Source organism: Carcharhinus amblyrhynchos, chromosome 28 (assembly GCF_965287045.1).
Source record: "Carcharhinus amblyrhynchos chromosome 28, sCarAmb.v2.hapA, whole genome shotgun sequence".
NCBI classification, from domain to species: Eukaryota; Metazoa; Chordata; class Chondrichthyes; order Carcharhiniformes; family Carcharhinidae; genus Carcharhinus; species Carcharhinus amblyrhynchos.
The window spans coordinates 27,797,679-27,817,204 of record NC_137351.1 but is presented as its reverse complement, the minus strand read 5'-3'; the positions used below and the strand labels follow the sequence as shown (position 1 = coordinate 27,817,204).

Below are 19,526 nucleotides of genomic sequence, written 5' to 3'. Positions count from 1 at the left end.
GGAAAGCAAATCCATACTTTTGAAGCAAATTACTCTGAAGCAATGTGGAATGGACTGCCTGCTGTGATAGTGGAGTCAGACATTTTAGGAACTCTCAAGCGGTTATTGGATAGGCACATGGAGCATACCGGAACGATAGGGAGTGGGATAGCTTGATCTTGGGTTTGGACATAACTCGGCACAACATTGAGGGCCGAAGGGCCTGTACTGTGCTATACTGTTCTATATTTCTATGAAGTGAGATATCTGCCTAAACCAGGCATGAGTCTGGTTCATTTATTTATCTCAGTAGGCCCCCAAGGGCCTTGTAAGCATCTGCGTACAATGTCTGCTATGATCTAATTCCACCCAGCCGCGAGCTTCTCTGAAGGACGACCACATCCGGTTGTATCAATTAGTCTTTTGTGGAGTCCCACACAGTGTTTTTCCAGTTCCTCCTCCCCCTAACCCTCCCCACCACAGGAATAGTTCCATCTCTGCTGTCTTGGGAGTTGCCTTCAGCCATTCTCCTGCCCTCCCAGGCTTGGTTTCACACTTGTCCCATTCCCCACCTGCTCACCGACCGCTCCCAGTTCAAATCCATCCCAGCTTGCTCCCTGAATAACTTGAACCGATCGAATAAGGACCTGAAAATACTGAAAGGCTTCTGTGACATCCAATGATCTGGATTTGACTAAATTGTCCCAATTTTCTGTTAGCTTTCATTCTCTCAATTGCTGCGGTCTTTAAATAGTCAGTATAATTGTTAACAAGGTGATGGAGTTGCCACGTTTCCTTAATTATGGAACTGTATGTGAAGCTCAATAGCAAAGAGAAAGCATTAAGGGCTAATTTCTTTGATAGATCGAGCATCCAACGTCTCTGGCTCCTGTGAATCAGCTGCTCTGTGCCTCAATAATCTCCATCATTTTCAATGACGTTATCGAACAAGATAATAATGCAGTTGCAAAGTTAATGTTTAAATATGGGCCATTATTATGCATTGATGTGATAATAAGGAGGAACCAGCCAATGCCAAATTGCCATTGGTGCTGCTATTGATTTGTTCCAAGTTGCTAAAGGCGACAATCATCGTTTCCTGATTTTAGTGAATACAATGGAACCTGTTACACTTGTTTTCCTCACTTTCTTGTTTGATTGTGTATACACTTTGTGGAAAGACTTTGCTCAAATAACTTCAACTCCTGGAGTAAACCAGTACGTCATTGGGGTTTAACCAGTCTCGCTGTACGTAACTGAGGTAGATCAGTCCCTATGTAAATTGGTTCTGATGGGGCTAGACTGCCAACGAAGTCCTGAACATTGAGGGAAGGCGGCACGGTGGCACAGTGGTTAACACTGCTGCCTCACAGCGCCAAGGACCTGGGTTCGATTCCTAGCTTGGGTCACTGTCTGTGCAGAGTCACATTCTCTCCCGTGTCTGCGTGGGTTTCCTCCAGGTGCTCCAGTTTCCTCACACAGTCCGAAAGGTATGCTGGTTAGGTGCATTGACCATGCTAAATTCTCCCTCAGTGCACCTAACCAGCACATCTTTCGGATTGTGGGAGGATACCGGAGCACCCGGAGGAAACCCATGAAGGAAGAGATTCCAATTTGAAATTTACGGATGATACAAAACCTGGAACCATGATGAACTTTGAGGACAGTCATGTAGAACTTGAAAAGGTCACAAACAAGTTGATGGAACGGGCAGACAGGAGGCAGATGAAGTTCAGTGCAAAGAAATGTGAACATAAGAACATAAGAAATAGGAGCAGGAGTAGGCCATCTAGCCCTTCGAGCCTGCCCCACCATTCAATAAGATCATGGCTGATCTGAAGTGGATCAGTTCCACTTTCCCGCTTTCTCCCCATAACCCTTAATTCCCTTGTCTGTCAAAAACCTATCTACCCATATCTTAAATATATTTAGCGAGGTAGCTCCACCACTTCAATGGGCAGAGAATTCCAGAGATTCACCACCCTTTGAGTGAAGAAGTTCCTCCTCAACTCCATACTAAACTGCACCCCCCCCCCTTATCTTGAGGCTGCACCCTCTAGTCCTGCTGTCCTTTCTGAGCAGGAAGAATCTCTCTACCTCTACCCTATCCATCCCTTTCATTATCTTATACGTCTCTATAAGATTCCCCCCTCATCGTGAAGTGATTCAGTTTGGTAGGAAGAACATGGAGAGGTAATATAAAGTAAAAGCTGCAACTCTAAAGCGGGTGCTGGAGCAGAGGGATCTCTGTGTGTAAGTATAGAAGAGCAGTTAATAAAGCGTATAGTATTCTAGGCTTTATTAATCGGGGTACAGAGTACAAGAGTAAGCAGTTGAAGCAAGACACTAGTCCAGCCCCAGCTGGAGTGCTTCATCTGGTCTGAGCACTTTAGGAAGAATGTGAAGGCATTGGAGAGAGAGCAGGAAAGATCGGGATGGGTACATGAATAGGAAGGGAACAGAGAGATAAAGATCGAATAAGGGCAGAAGTTTTTTTAGTTTAATTACGGCATCATGATCGGTACAGGCTCGGAGGGCCGAAGGGCCTGTCTCTGTGTTGTATTTTTCTTTGTTCTTTATTCACAAGAATGGCTCCAGGAATGAAGAATGCCAGTTATGAAGATAAATTTGACAAGTTACACCTTTAAAACATATTTGACAGATTTAATTGATAAAAGAAGCAAAAGCGACATGAGGAGAAAGCTTTTTCACACAGTGAGTGGTTAAGGTCTGGAATGCGCTGCCTGAGAGTAGTGTGGTGGAGGCAGGCTCAATCAAAGCTTTCAAAAGGGAATTAGGCAGTTATCTGAAAAGGAAGAATATGCGAGATTACGGGGGGAAGGTGGGGGAGCGGCACTCACTGAGTTGCTCATCTGGAGAACTGGTGCATACGCAGTGGGCCAAATGGCCTCCTCCTGTGCTGTAACAATTCTGTGATTTTATGATGATTTGTCCTGTGTGAGTTACACTTATAGCATAAAAAAATTTAATGATTGTAATGTTCAGAATGGGCGGCGCAGTGGTTAGCGCTGCAGCCTCAGAGCTCCAGGGGCCCAGGTTCGATTCCCAGCTCGGGTCACTGTCTGTGTGGAGTTTGCACATTCTCCCCATGTCTGCATGGGTTTCCTCCCACAGTCTGAAAGACGCGCTGGTTTGGTGCATTGACCTGAGCAGGCGCCTGAGTGTGGCGATTAGGGAATTTTCACAGTAACTTCATTGCAGTGTTAATGTAAGCCTACTTGTGACACTAATAAACAAACCTAAATCTTTAAAAAAAGTGTCTGAGGAGATTATTGTTTTTAAAGCTTTGAATTACAACTATCCTATGATGTCAACAGTGTTATAATCTTTTTGAAGATCTCTTGTATGCTGTTTATTGCGGCTCTGTTAATGTTGTTGATAACATCATGATTGAAATGTTCCCTCAGGGTGATCTAGGCGGAGAACGGGTTCTCCAGAAAAGGTGGACAACATTCCTGAAAGCCCAGCTCTCCTGCTCACTTCCCGATGATGGCTTCCCATTTAACGTTATTCAGGACGTGTTTGTTCTCTCTTCTGGAAAAGAATATCGGAAAAACGCAACCTTTTATGGAGTGTTTACTTCCCAGTGGTATGTGAATTCAATATTATCTATAATTCATGCTAGAATCCATTTCCAAAATGTCTTACAATCTTTAAGATTTCTACTTGGATTTATGAGGATCTGGGATACGAAGGGATTGTGGCATGTCCTTAAATTGTATCCCACAAATTCCCACATCCACATACTTCTCAAGTAGAGGCATTAATAATTAATTTATCTTCGTAGAATCCCTACAGTGCAGAAGGAGGCCATTCAGCCCATTGAACTTGACTGACAGTCTAACAGAGCATCCCTCCCAGGCCCTATCCCCATGCATTTACCATGGCTAATCCCCCTAAACTACATATTTTGGGAAATTTTGGCATGACCAATCCACCTAACCTGCACATATTTGGACTGTGGGAGGAAACTGGAGCATCCGGAGGAAACCCATATAGACACGGGGAGAAAGTGCAAACTCCACACAGTCAGCCACCTAAGGCCAGAATCAAACCCAGGTTCCTGGCTCTGGGGAGGCAGCAGTGCTAACCACTGTACCATTGTACCACTCCTAATGGTGCATAGTCTAAAACTTAAGATGTCTACTGCAAGTTTTATTTTATTGTCATCCATAGGGGCGGCACGGTGACACAGTGATTAGCACTGCTGCCTCTCAGCACCAAGAACTCGGGTTCAATTCCAGCCTTGGGTGACTGTCTGTGTGGAGATTGCACATTCTCCCCATGTCTGCGTGGATTTCTTTCAGGTGTTGTGGTTTCCTTTCACCATTCAAAGATGTGCGGGTTAGGTGGATTGGCCGTGCTAAATTGACCCTGTTGTCAGGAGATGAGCAGGGTAAATATGTGGGATTGTAGGAATAGGGCCTAGGTGAGATTGTGGTTGGTGCAGACTCGATGGGCCAAATGGCCTCCTCTTGCACTGTAGGGATTCTATGAAATCCATTCTTCTCAGAAATCGATGGACTGTACCTGGGGTGTATGTCACTTCTGTATTGGACAATTTCCGTTGAGTTGGTGGACATCAATTTGTGAGTGACAATCCCTGCCACAGCTGGCACAGATGAATGGTGTTGGCCCGAAATTGACTGATGTTGTTCTTTCTGGCGAGCTCTGTTTTCCCTCCATCTGGTCATTTCTTTAGTCCTCTGTTTTGTCCATGCCTGTCTTGACTGCATGTCTCCAAGTACTCCAGTCAGCAACGAGGACTATCTATGCACCAACCCCAACCCTGGTCAACTTGGAAGTCCTGCTTGTAGATATCCTTGTATTGCAAACATGGACAGGTGGTCTTGTGCCAACACATGCCCCCTCTAGAACATGTCTTTGTGGATGCAGTTGTCATCCGTTTGGCTTACATGAATTGGTCAACATGGTCCTCACTGATTCACGAGGGTAAACATGCTGGGGATGCCAAGGTACTGGCTGCTTCCACATTCAGCATGCCATCTTGCCAGGAGATCCCAATCTAAGGAAAAGGAGTTGGAATCTATTCAACCTCTTTTCTTGGCTGGCACAAGTTATTCATCCCTCACTGCTGTAAAGGCAGATGCTGAGAACGGAAGCTGGGTACAGACACAGCTTTATATCGCTGGTTAGTTTGCTGTTGGTCAACACTGGACTTCTCAATGTTGACATAAAGTCTGTAGTTTTGGCAATCCTAGCACTGATTTCAAGGGGCAGGATGCTGGTAATTGTTGACCCAAAATATGTGAAGCTGGTGACAACCTCCAGAGTGAGGTTGTCAATATTGATGGAGTCCGTGCGTCTTGGCCCACAGCTTAGGTCTCTGTGTCAGTCCAAACCCCTCGCAGACCTCAGAGAGTGCTCAACAAGCTGTTGCAAGCGATCTCAGCAGCAACAAGTCCAGTAACACTTTTGAGATTTTAAGAAGTAAAGTATTTATAAACAAGAAGTTAAGAATCATAGAATCCCTGCAGTTCAGAAGGAGGCCATTCAGCCCATCGACTCTGTACCGACCACAATCCTACCCAGGCCCCATCCCCATAACCCCATGTATTTACCCCAGCTATTCCCTCTGACACTAAGAGGCAATTTAGCATGGCCAATCCACCTAACCCACATATCTTTGGGCTTAGGCACACAAGGTTACTATTACATTGTTAAAAATAGTCTTACAAAGTACTCCCATCCAAAATACTTCCTTCTTGGTCAAACTCCTCAAGGCAACATACTTATTGAGTTTTAACTATGAAACGCCAGTAATATTACCCACCTTAAATCTGCTGTTATTTTAGTAAAGATATATCACACAATCCCTCACACTCACTTCCTCTCTGCTGTGGAAATCCAAGAATGCTCCAGACATAAGGCTACAACCCGGTTGGTTGCTTCCCAGATCAGAGCTGTTTCCAGAAGGCCTTCCCCACACAACCAACAACAAATCAACTCAACACCTCTCCTTAAATATCCTTTTTTCCCCTCCATTCATCTGTGACTCCACTGCCCTTAGCACTTCTTTGAACTCAACCTTTCCAAAAGACAGGAAACTTCCATGTTTTCCTATGGCCCCCCATTTTCAGGTCAAGTAAAACTTAATAATCTTCACTTGTTCACTAATGAAACCTTTGTAAGGTGTAAAAATTGCTTACTCACCCTTAACACTTAACAGCTGAAAAAACAGGTCCCAGTATATCTCCAAATCTGTAAACCTAGTCTATTTATCTGTACCACAAACACACCACAGTATCTCATTACAAATGCACAAACCTAACATCTCTGTTCTTTCATATCTTAAACCTTCCAGACAACCTGTCTCAAGGAATCTTGTCCCAGAGAGGTAGAGAGAGAGAGAGATGATGAGAGCTCGAGAGCTCATCATGAGAGCTCTCACTCACTCTCTCTCACTTTCTCTCACTCTTTCACTCTCACACTCTCTCACTTTCTCTCTCTTTCTCTCTCTCTCACTTTCTCACTTCCTCTCTCACTCATCCATTCTCACTCATCCATTCTCTCATTCTCTCTGTCATTTTCTCTCTCTCACTCATCCATTCTCACTCTCTTCCATTCTCTCACACACCCATATGCATCTCATCCCATCAGGTAAAACAGGACGGTCAACTTATGATGCAATCTTTACTGACTTTATACATTTAGAAAATAAATAATTTGTGTTGTGTTGTATTTGTGTTGAGATGGTAATATTTTAAAGTAGAATACTAACACTCTTCGTGAGGAAACTTTTGACTGATGGACTGTACATTATTTCACCAATTATTTTTGTGCAACAATTAACAGATTTTTTTTCCCCAATATCCCACCTTCTAACAACAAAAACAATCTGCATTTATATAGCACCTTTAATGGTACTTTGCAGGAGTGTTACCAAACAAACTTTTGACACCGAGCCACATAAAGAGATATTAGGTCAGTTGACCAAAAGCTTGGTCAAAGTGGGAGGTTTTTATTTCCATTCTTACAGTTACAAAGCCAATTCGCAGAATGCACAGGCCTTAATCCATCTCCTTGCTTGCTCCAAAAAACAATTCACATTCCAATTGAATCCAGTTCATGGTCCCCACAAGAGAGGCACACAACTTCCAAGCTGATGGAGCAGCGTGGTGGCACAATGCTTAGCACTGCTGCCTCACAGTGCCAGAGACCTGGGTTCGATTCCTGGTTTGCGTCACCATCCGTGTGGAGTTTGCACATTCTCCCCATGTCTGCATGGGTTTCCTCTGGATGCTCTGGTTTCCTGCCACAGTCCAAAGATGTGCTGGTTAGGTTGATTGACCATGCTAACTTGCTCCTTAGTGTCAGATGGACTAACAGGTTGGATATGTAGAGTTGTGGGGATAGGTCCTGGGCGGGACTGTTGTCAGTGCAGGCTCAAAGGGCCAAATGGCCTCCCTCTGCACTGTAGGGATTCCATGACAAGAAAAGGCATTGGCCCTGATCTTGGGCTGGATCTGACGCTTGATCTGAGCCAAAAGACCAAGAAGCAGCTGTCTAAAGGTGTTACCAGTTGTACAGAAAGTCTTAAAGGAGGGAAGTGAGAGAGAGGCAAGGGAAATTCTAGAACTTAAGGCCTTGTCAACTGAAAGACGGACACCAATGGCAAGTGAATACAATGAAAGATGCTCATGAGGCCAGAATTAGAGGATCACAGGATGTACGTCTGGAGGAAGTCGCAGAGCGAGGTGAGGTGAGGGGGGAGGCCTCGGAGACATTTATCAAGCAGAATGAGAATTTTAGAATCAAGACACTGCTAAACCGGTAGCCAAGGTAAATTAGCCGGCACAGGGTGAACAGACCCTGGTGAGAGTTAGGACACAGGCAACGGAGTTTGGATGAGTTCATATTTACGGAGAGCAGTACATGGGAGACTAACCAGGAGTGTATTGGAGTAGCGGTACGGTGGCACTGTGATTAACACTGCTGCCTCCCAGCGCCAGAGACTTTGATTCGATTCCCAGTTTGTGTCACTAACTGTGTGAAGTTTGCACATTCTCCCCGTGTCTGTGTGGGTTTCCTCTGGGTTCTCATTTACTCCCACAGTCCAAAGATATTTGGTGGATTGGCCACTCTAAATTGCCTCTTCATGATAAGCAGACTAGCTAGGGTAAACGTATGCGATTACGGGGATAGGTCCTGGGTGCGATTGTTGTCAGTGCAAACTCGATGGGCCGAATGGCCTCCTTCTGCACCGTAGGATTGTATAATTCTAGCCAGGTTTGAATATGGATGAGAATTTCAGCAGCGGATGAGCTGAGGCAGGGACAGCATCGGGCAATGTTACGAAGGTGGAAATATGTCATCATTCCTATGGCTCAGTGACAGCTAATTAGTGAGATTCCACACTGTTCTTGTTTGAATCACTGCTAACACTTGCAGGAACTTTTTCTCATATTGTTAAGCTGTTATACAGAAACAGTGTCATTCTAAGTGCATCAAAAATACAACATCCTGTTTTAGAAAAAGGAATAGTGAGAAAAGAACCTTTAAATATTATGCTGCCTTACACATGCAAAATTAGCAATTCTTTAGTGTCAGGTATAGTAACAACTAGCAGACTGTTTTTTTGTAGCTTGTGCTAAGTAGACTGAATTATAGGAACCTGTTGAATACAGTCACACACACCGACCGAAAGGTTAGTGGGCAGAGTGACGAATGAGACTTTAAGTTGTACGGACAGAAGACAGCACGGTGGCACAGTGATTAGCACTGCTGCCTCGCAGTGCCAGGAACCCAGGTTCAATTCCAGCCTTGAGTCACTGTGTGGAGTTTGCACATTCTCCACCGTGTCTGTGTGGGTTTCCTCCAGATGCTCCAGTTTCCCCCCATAGTCCAAAGATGAGCAGGGTTGGTGGATTGGCCATGCTAAATTGTCCCTTAGTATCCTGTGTAGATTAGGGGGATTAGCAGGGTAAATGAATGGGGATAGGACCTGAGCGAGATGCTCTGTCAGATAGTCGGTGGAGACTAAATGGGCCGAGTGGCCTCCTTCTGCACTGTAGGGATTCAGTGATACTAAAAGCTGGGGACTTGACCATTAAGTTGCTGCTTCTCTTCACAGGTACAAGGGTGGTGCGGCTTCTTCTGCTGTTTGTGCTTTCTCCATGGGAGACGTGAAGAGAGCCTTCAATGGAAGGTACATGGAAGTGAATTGGGAGACACAGCAGTGGTATCCCTACAATCATATTGTTCCAGAACCAAGGCCAGGCGCAGTAAGTATCTCAGAGATAAGAACTAGCCTTGTTTGCCTTTTGGAGGGACACATTGAAGTCTTAATATCTGTGGTGATGGCATCAATGCTTTATCACATTGACGAAGGTTGGTTTTAATTATATTCTGGAATATTCACTGATCTTTCTGGTTATCAATAAAAGCCTTGCCTCAGCACCCATTTCCTGCCCAAAATTTTACTTAATCATTTTTAGAACATAGAACATTACAGCGCAGTACAGGCCCTTCGGCCCTCATGTTGCGCCGACCAGTGGAACCAGTCTAATGACCCTCTAACCTAAACTATTCCAATGTTATCCATAGGCCTATCCACTGACCATCTGAATGCCCTTAAAGTTGGCGAGTCCACAACTGCTGCATGTGATTGTACTCATTGGAATTCAGAAGAATGAGGGGGGGACCTTATAGAAATATATAAGATTATGAAGGGAATAGAAAAGATAGAAGCAGGGAGGTTGTTTCCACTGACAGGTGAAACTAGAACTAGGGGGTCATGGCCTCAAAATAAGGGGGTCCAGATTTAGGACGGAGTTGAGGAGGCACTTCTTCAACCAAAGGTTTGTGAATCTGTGGAATTGCCTGCCCAGTTGAGGCATCGAATATTTTTAAGGCAAGGATAGATAGATTTTTGAACAGTAAAGGAATTAAGGGTTATGGTGAGCGGGCGGGTAAGTGGAGCTGAGTCCATGAAAAGATCAGCCAGGATCTTATTGAATGGCAGAGCAGGCTCGGGGGGGCCAGATGGCCTACTTCTGCCCGTAGTTCTTCTGTTCTTCTGTTCTTATACTTTATAAACATTTCCTATGCGATTTTACCTTGTCAGCTGTCACACTGCAGACTCTGATTGCTGCTTTGCTGTGCGGATGGAGTTTCCCTCGGCACTGTCACCACCTTATCTGGGAATGGAAAGACAAAGCTAACTTCTGTTTCACATTAGACCCCTCTCCCCGGCTCCCCCTTCATCCTCAACTCCATCAAGAAGTGTGAGGAGCTCATGGACTTGTTTGACATGAAGATTGCGACAGTCTTGGGTGGCACAGCGGTTAGCACTGCTACCTCACAATGCCAGGGACCCCAGGTTCAATTCCAGCCTGGGGTCACTCTCCGTGGGAGTTCCTGTGTTCTCCTCATGTCTGAGTGGATTTCCTCCAGAAGCGCTGGTTTTCTCCCACAGCCCAAAGTTGTGTAGGTTAGGTGGATTGGCCGTGCTAAATTGACCCTTAGTGTCAGGGGGATTAGCAGGGTAAATACATGGGGTTCCGGGGATGGGAGCTGGGTGGGATTGTTGTCAATGCAGGCTTTATGGGCTGAATGGCCTCCTTCTACGCTGCAGGAATTGTGCGATTCCAGGAATTTGGTCATCTGCCTCTGCCACTTCCCTTCTCTCACCTCGCCAAGCTTCTCCAAAGGTTCCCCTCTCCCCTGTCTGACAGGCGGATATCCATTTACCAAATTAGTCAGCGGAAGGCATTCTGTGATTCACGACTGTTTCATTGTGATTCTATCGTACAGTACAAATACCAGTTTCCACTCTTCCCTTCTGGATCCCCTGCTTGTCCGGAAGCACTCCCCTACTGCGGAAAAGAAACAGCTCTTAAATAAATGTTGCAATGAGCATCATCTGCTCTCAACTGCCCCTGACGTTAGTCCTGTTTTACTCTTCGAAGGACCTGCATTTCTAAGATTGTCGTACCCTTTCAATTGTTCCTCTCCAATCTCCCATCAGAACCTCATGAGCTTATCCTGTCCATGAGAACCACCTCCTGTTCCTTCAACCCTATTCCCACCAGACTGCTGACTGCCCAGCTTCTCTTCCTGATAAGCCTTCAATTGCTCACCGCCCCCCCCCCCAATCCCCCCCGCCACCCTCAACCACCCCGCCAGGTTAGCTGATGTCGATAACTGTTCATAGAATGCCTACAGTGATGAAGGAGGCCATTTGGCCCATTGAGCCAGCACCAATCACAATCCCACCCAGGCCCTATCCCCACCTATTTGCCCTATTAATCCCTTGACACTAAGGGCAATTTAGCATAGCCAATCAACCTAACCCACACATTTTTGGACTGTGGGAGGAAACCGGAGCACCCGGAGGAAACCCACGCAGGCACGGGGAGAACTTGCAAACTCCACACAGACAGTGACCCAAGGTCAGATTTGGACCCAGGTCCCTGATGCTGTGAGGCTACAGTACGAACCACTGTGTCACCGTGCCACCCTTCAGTTCCTTCCCTTTCCTTCCAATTCTACAGTCATCACCCCCTCCTCAGTAAACCCACTGTGATTCCTCTTTCTTCACAAAACACTGCCCAATCTCCCATCTCCCTTTCCTCTGCTAGGCCCTTGAATGTGTTGTTATCTCCCAAATCCGTGCCCCATCTTTCCTGTAACTCCCCCGTTTGAACCACTCCCATCAGTTTTTACGCCTTTGCTTTTTCCCAGTTTAATAAATCACTCCATTAAACCCGGGAGCAGTGTTAGTTGGCTGATGCAGGGACTACCACACCATCTTTGCAGGAAGTCCAGCCTCAGAGAGCGGCCGGCCATTGAGCTGACTACTCTGTAGTCGCAACAGTGCCAGGTTCAGGCAGTGGCCACTGCTGGGACTACAAGCGGTAAGAAGTCTCACAACACCAGGTTAAAGTCCAACAGGTTTATTTGCAGCAAACACCACTAGCTTTCAGAACTGGCTATTCCTTCGTGGGAGTTCCCACCCACCTGACAAAGGAATAGCCAGTTCTGAAAGCTAGTGGCGTTTGCTGCAAACAAACCTGTTGGACTTTAACCTGGTGTTGTGAGACTTCTTACTGTGTTTACCCCAGTCCAACGCCAGCATCTCCACATCATGACTACAAGCAGTCCCAGGAGACTAGACATTGGGAAGAGAATTTGACGTTGATCGTACGATCAATACATAAGATCAGATCTTACATGCGCTTGCATATAGCAGGAGTCTGAAGTGTGCCCGCTGACAGTTCGATGAGCAATTAGGCCCATTAAGGAGGTGATAGTTCATGATTTTAAGTGGCCCGTCATTTTTGCAGTGGGTGGATGGGCCAACCGGCCAGGCAACCTTCACGTCTTTGCTGCCAGCTCGATCCAGGACGTTCCGCATTCCTTTCATCTGATTTAATTTGTGCCGAGCTGCAGCTTCCTGGTGCAGATTCACAGCAGCCGTCAGCTGGCATCACATTACTTGGTGGAGTCAGGCATGGCTCAGTTGGGAGCGCTCTCGTCTCTAAAGTGACACGGTTCTGGGTTCGCGTCCCGCTCTAAGGCTTGTGCACAAAAATCAAGGTCACTGCACTACAATATTGAAGGAGTGCTACATTGCAGGAGGTGCTGTTTTTCAGTTTTAAACTGAGGCCCCATCTGCCTGTCCCAATGGATGTAAATGATCCCTTGACTATTCTTGAAGAAGTGCACGTGAGTTATGGCCTGTGTCTGGACCAGCGTTTATCCATCAATCAAGATTTTAAAAATATATATATTTTTTAAACTTATTCTTTTATGGGATGTGGACCAACATTTGTTACCCATCCCTAGTTACCCATGAACTGAGTGGCTTACTCAGCCATTTCAGAGGGCATTTGAAACACTGCTGTGGCTCTGAAGTCACATGAAGGCCAGGGTAGGTAAGAACGTCAAATTCCCTTCCCCAAAAGGCATTGGTGAACCAGGCAGGCTTTTACATCATTACTGAGATAGCTTTTTAATTTCCAGATTTATTAATTGAATTTAGATTCCACCAGCGACTGTGATGGGATTTAGAGCCAGGTCCCCAGATCATGAGCCTGAGTCACTGGGTTAATAGTCTAGTGAAGTTACCACAATGTCACCATCTCCCCCGTTGCTCATTATCCCATTGCTGTTTGTGGGAGTTTGCTATGTGTGAGTTTGCTGCTGCATTCCTACAGCGACTCCACTTTAAAGAAATGTTTTGTCAGTTACAAAATGAATTAACTCAGCTAAATATAAGACATATAGATGGAAATCTTTCTTTAAAGTCATGTTCATTGATGTAATATTTGATTTATTATTTATTTTATTTATTATTATCACATGTAGAATTATTATTATTACATGTAGTATTATCACATGTAGTATTATTATCACATGTAGTATACAGTGATATATTGTTTCTTGCGTGCTATACAAAGCATACCTTACAAAGAGAAGGAAAGGAGAGTGTGCAGAATGTAGTGTTACAGTCATAGCTAGGGTGTGGAGAAAGATCAACTTAATATAAGTCCATTCGAAAGTCTGATGGCAGCAGAAAGAAGCTGTTCTTGAGTCAGTTGGAAGTGTAGATGGAGTCAGTGGATAGTTTGAGTGATGGACTGGGTTCATTCACAGCCCTTTGTCGTTTCTTGTGGTCTTGGGCAGTGCAGGAGCCATATCAAGCTGTGATACAACCAGAAAGAATGCTTTCTATGGTGCATCTGTAGAAGTTGGTGATAGTCATAGCGGACATGCCAAATTTCCTTAGTCTTCAAGTGATGTTGGTTGGCTTTCTTAACTATAGTGCCAGCATGAGGCACCAGAACAGGTTATTAGTGATCTAGGCCCCTAAAGACCTTGAAGCTGCTCCATTATAGTTTTGCTCTTGCTTTTCTTCGTATTGAAGTACATCTCCACACTCTCGGGTAGTTACCTTTTGAGGGTTTGTACGCTGAGAAGAATTCCCCTATTCCCCCATTATACCAATCACACGCACCGCCACGTGAGAGATTAGTGATGACAAGCTCTTCGAATTTGATACCAAGCCGTCGCAAAAACGTTTTTGACTGATCTGCAGCCTGGTTGAATGAGCTGTCCCTCGTTTAAGGAGCTCGTTAGATGCTTGAAAGGTGTGAAGCAAGCATTATTCTCTGTGTGTCGTTAAAGATCCAACTCCTGTCACTTCCCATTGACAAATTAATGGCGTATGAAATCACCTGCCACAGAATCTGCTCTTACTCCCTGTTAGTGCTGGCAAATGTCGGCAAAAAAAAATAAGATTAGTTCTAACCTATGACCTTGTCACTTCGCTTGTGCACCCAGAGCCACGATCATTAAAGCAAAAATCACCAGGTAGCTGTAGTTTCCTAAATAAAATGGATGTGTTCAGAATCATAGGACGAGGAGGAGGCCATTCAGCCCCTCAAGCCTGTTCTGTCATTCACCTAGATCATGGCTGATCTGTTTCTCAGCTCCTTCTACCAAGATTGTTGGATCTACTTTGCACTCACGCACGGCACTAGGAGAAAGCGAGAGAGGTCTGTCAACTCCAGGTGACTCAAATGAGGCCACAAAATATAATTACTGCAATTGTAAAAGAGATTTTAAAGGCCTGTTGCACCGCCAGATCCGCATTTTAAAACCATGTTTCATTCCAAGTGATAATCGTTTGGAGTGTAATTTTCATCCACCTTTTTCAACAGTAGCAAAACTAAACTCCGCTGTGTCAAACTGCCCAATCCCTAAGCCTAGACTGGTGGTCAGTACAGCAGATGAATAAAATTTGCAGCAAAGTATCTTGGACGTAGCACTGTGTTGGACAGGCTGGAGCAATTTAGTTCAAAATATTTCTGTGATAAAGAGTGTACTACATTTAACTAGAATGGATGTATGACCGTCTAGAAACTAAACTAGAAAGACAGCAGTAAAGATTTACTAGGATGCTACCAGGACTTGATAGTTTGAGTTATAAGGAGAGGCTGGATAGACTGGGACTTTTTTCTCTGGAGCGTAGGAGGCTGAGAGGTGATCTTATAGAGGCCTACAAAATAATGAGGGGCATAGACAAGGTAGATAGTCAATATCTTTTCCCAAAGGTAGGGGAGTCTAAAACTAGAGGGTATAGGTTTAAAGTGAGAGGGGACAAATACAAAAGTGTCCAGAGGGGCAATTTTTTCACACAGTGAGTGTCTGGAACAAGCTGCCAGAGGTAGTAGTAGAGGCAGGTACAATTTTGACTTTTAAAAAGCATTTAGACAGTTACATGGTTAAGATGGGTACTGAGGGATATGGACCAAATGCAGGCATTTTTGGTTGGCTTAGGGGTTTTAAAAAAAGGGCGGCATGGACAAGTTGGGCTGAAGGATTTGTTTCCATGCTGTAAAACCTCTATGAGTCTGATATCCGTCACCCCTTCAGACTGTCTGGGAGCTCTGTCACAGCTAATCAAACACTTTTATTTCAAAGTGAAAGGATCGTCGCTTTGTGGAAGGAAGTGCCTGCTAATTTGCATATGGGCAAACCAGTAATGGGGTAAATAACCAGTTAATCTGTCTGGATGGATTATTGGCTGAGGACTCAATGTTGACTAGGCCTAATGGTTATGGGCAAATTGATTTTGGATCATTTGTGCCCAACTGGGCATGCAGTTGAGGCTCTCAGTCTCTCATCCACAATACAGCGTTTCCATCAATCCAGCATCCCCTCAGCGGGCTGCCCATCTCCTAGAATCATTGAATCCTACGGTGCCGAAGGAGGCCATTCAGCCCATCGACCACATCCGCACCGACCACAATCCACTTAGGTCCTTTCCCCCATAACCCTATGCAGTTATCCTAGCTTGTTTCCCGACACTAAGGGGCAATTTAGCATAGCCAATCAACATAACCCACATATCTTTGGAGTCCCTGTCAGACCCCCAGGACGTGGCAAAGTGCCAGTGAAGTACTTCTTGAAGTGTAGCCACTGCCATGGCATAGGACGCATGGCAACTAACTGCCCCACAGTCAGTAATGTGATAATAAAGAAATTATCCGGTGTTTCAGTGATATTGTTTGAGGGATAAATGTTGGCCAGCTGTTTGTGAGATGGTGCCATGGCATTTTTTGCATCTACCAGACACAGCATACAGTGCCTTGGTTTAATGTATCTTCTGAAAGGCAATGCAACACTGGAGTGTCAGCCTAGATTCTGCGCTCAAATCTCTGGGGCAGGATTCCACAGCCTTGCTTGAGCAAGACCGGGAATTCCTGCCCAAAGTCAGTGGACATTTCCATTGTTCACCCTTCGACATCTCCAATCCCGTGGTAGGCAGGACGGTAGAATTTCAGCATCGGAGTCAGATTTGGAGCCATCTAAGTTTTGGCTCGTAGGCAGGAGTTCTATCAACTGGCCAATGTGCATGATTTACCTCTAATATTTACAGGTACAAACCCATAGATTTGTAAAGGGTTATACCTTAAACTATCTATTTGGTTTCAAGATAAATTGGAATAGATAATCTGAAGGATAGCTAATTAGAATTTCTACATGGATATAAGGCCCCTATGATTCACATTGCCATGAAGATGAGCTTTGAGAGGGAATAATGTGGGTTTGATGACAGTCTTTTAATTGATCACAACTTCACACTTCAAGTAGCCAGACCAAGTCACAAAGTTATTTTAAACAGCTGGTTTAATACAAGCTATATAGTGAGGCACCTAGAAAGTCACAGGTCAGTGCCGGTAACTAGCCAGAACCCAGAAGTCAGGATTACACAAGCAATTATAGTTTCAAGTTTGATTACAAGTAATTAACATATACCAGTCAAGGTATAGGAGTTATCTCTATCCATTCACAGTTACTGATTAAGGTTACACCATTCTCAAGTTACAGATATTAAAGTCAATCACAATCACCTCACGCTTGCTTAGTTATCATTTTCCACGTAGTGTGAAACTTAATCATGTTAGCTGATCTAATTCATCAGTGTTAGATGACTGGGGTGATGCCCCAGTTTGTGTTGGTGTCTGTGGATATCACTCCCTTCACCCAGTTCAAGATGTCTGATTTAATGTATTCTTTCAGACAAAAGGCCTTGATGCTTATCTGTGAAGATTTTTATAAAGACTTTCTATTTCCTAATAGCAGCTTATGTGATTTTTAAACTTGTGTGGTTATTAACTCATTCAGGGAGAGTCCATAGGAAACAATTGTAAAAACAGATTATAGGTTTTCCAGAAAGGTACTGAACTTCACAGATAGATTCAGCCTTCAAGAATCTGAGAGGGAGAGAGATAGAGGAATACGTCTCTGTGGTCCACATTGTAAGAACGCAGGTGGGAGCTCGTGCTTAGATTATAGAGATCAAGTTTGTGAAGATTTAAATGGATCTAGAAGAGTTACCTAGCTTTGGTTGGAGGAAAAAATCTCCAGGATAACCCCCTCCATAAAAGTAGCTCTGGGGAAATTACAAGTTAGCCACTGGAAGAGGAAAAGAAGGAAAGCAAGGCCTCGGGCACTGAGAATCACTTTGGACTGGTTATGAGGGAATAAAATGTTCACTTAAGTATAACGGTGGATGGAGATTTTGGTTTGTTTTTAATGCTAAATGGGTGATCTGTGTTCAGAGTGTAAGTTAAAAGCTGGATAAAAGAAAATTACTGTGGATGCTAGAATCCGAAACCAAGAGAGAAAATTGCTGGAAAACCTCAGCAGGTCTGGCAGCATCTGTAAGGAGAGAAAAGAGCTGACGTTTCAAGTCCAGATTCAAAACATCAGCTCTTGTCTCTTCTTACAGATGCTGCTGGACCTGCTGAGATTTTCTAGCATTTTCTCTCTTGGGGTTAGAGTACAACTTACCTGCTGTGACAGTGTTTAGTCAATGCTGTTTGTGTTACAGTAAAGGTGCTAAAACTTGAAATCTTTGCTGTTGAATTCCTTATAAGTTGGCTGGTGGAAATTCAAGCTTCTTTTTCAAAGTTATCAGTGTCCACAGGGACCGTGACAGGTTTCAGTGGTTCAGGTAGAGAGAAACTGTTTCCACTGGTTGATAGCCGGGTGTTACTATTACCCCTCAGGCACGTTTACTGTTAACTGACTCATACAAATTTACCTCTCTCTTGGTTACTCCCCCCCCACAGTGTATTACAAATGCAGCAAGAGCCATGAACATAAACTCGTCGTTCCAAATGCCAGACAAGGTGTTAAATTTTGCAAAGGATCACTTTCTGATGGAGGAGACAGTCAGGAGCCAGCCTCTGCTGATGAAGAAACACGTGAAGTACACCCAGCTGGCTGTGGACCGAGTCCAGACTACCCAGGGCAACTATGATGTGATGTTTGTGGGCACAGGTACAGCTTCTTTCCACACCGGTGACTGCACGCAGAGTGCCTGGAAATGAAATGCTTTGTGATAACTTATGCAGCAGAGAAAGCCCTTTCCCCTGTCAAATCTGCTACACAGTGGTACCTCTTTGTGTTAGTTATTCCCATTCCACCCTGTACTGGGATGAAATGGAAATCAGTAAATGTACCTTTGGTTTAAGTCAGTGGGACGAACCACCAGGAAAGCCTAAAGCGGCTCTTTCCTCTGCAAAAGAGAAGACTGAGAGGTGACCTAATAAAAGTTTTCAAAATTATCAAGAGGTTTAGAAGATATTTCTCCTCATGAGCCAGTCCCAAGCGAATAAATCCAGTAAAGAGTTCAAAAGTTCCTTCATTGGAATTAAGAACCTTCTTAGCCCAGAAAGTGGCTGGAAAATAGAATTCCTACAGGAGGCCATTTGGCCCATTGAGTCTGCGCCAACCACAATCCCACGCAGGCCCTATCCCCATAACCCCACTTATTTACCCCGATACTGAGGGGCATTTTAACATGGCCAATCAACTTAACCCGCGCATCTTTGGAGTGTGGGAGGTTACCCATGCAGTTGCTGGGAGAACGTGTAAACCTCTCACAGTCACCCAAGGCTGGAATTGAACCTGGGTCCCTGGCACCATGAGGCAGCAGTGCTAACCACTGTGTGCCACCGTGCTACCAAATAGAATCGTAGAATGATTACAGTACAGACGAAGGCCATTTGACCCATTGTGACTGTGCTGGCCACAATTGAATCTATCTCAACCACAATCCCACGCAATACATACCCGATTCTGATCACTTAGTGTAAAAAAAAGGAACTTTCCCTCATTTTACCTTTAATTGATTCACCTTAAATCAATGCCCTTTGGTTCACAACTCTTTTGATAATGAAAGGTTTCTTCCAGTCTTTTTGTCCAGACCCTACATAGTTTTTGGAAGCTATCATTTGAAAATTATCATTTGATTTCTATCAAAAAATCTAGCTTGGATCCTTTTAACACTGCACACCTTATTAACCACTTAGCCAAACACTCCCTGTCCTGCGTGGAGTGTGTAGTCGTTTGGAAGGTGATCTGATGTGGCTAAAATAACAAATGATTTATTAATTATAATAATATATACAGATAAGGGTCTGACAGAACACATGCACAAGTCTACTCTCTTCCCTGGCTCCAAGTGAAGATCCTCCTCATCGCAG

General features: G+C 44.5%; 1 protein-coding gene across 5 annotated transcripts in view; it reads left to right on the top strand.

The window, feature by feature from the left end:
- The window catches only part of sema4ba (sema domain, immunoglobulin domain (Ig), transmembrane domain (TM) and short cytoplasmic domain, (semaphorin) 4Ba), a 451,928-nt gene that overhangs the window by 412,182 nt on the left and 20,220 nt on the right, over positions 1 to 19,526 (top strand). For all 5 annotated transcript variants that reach the window (XM_080214192.1, XM_080214193.1, XM_080214191.1 and 2 more), the window contains 3 exons: positions 3,408 to 3,589; positions 9,095 to 9,245; positions 18,108 to 18,318. In XM_080214192.1, coding sequence (XP_080070318.1) covers positions 3,408 to 3,589; positions 9,095 to 9,245; positions 18,108 to 18,318 — 544 coding nt within the window. The remainder of the gene's footprint in view (positions 1 to 3,407; positions 3,590 to 9,094; positions 9,246 to 18,107; positions 18,319 to 19,526) is intronic.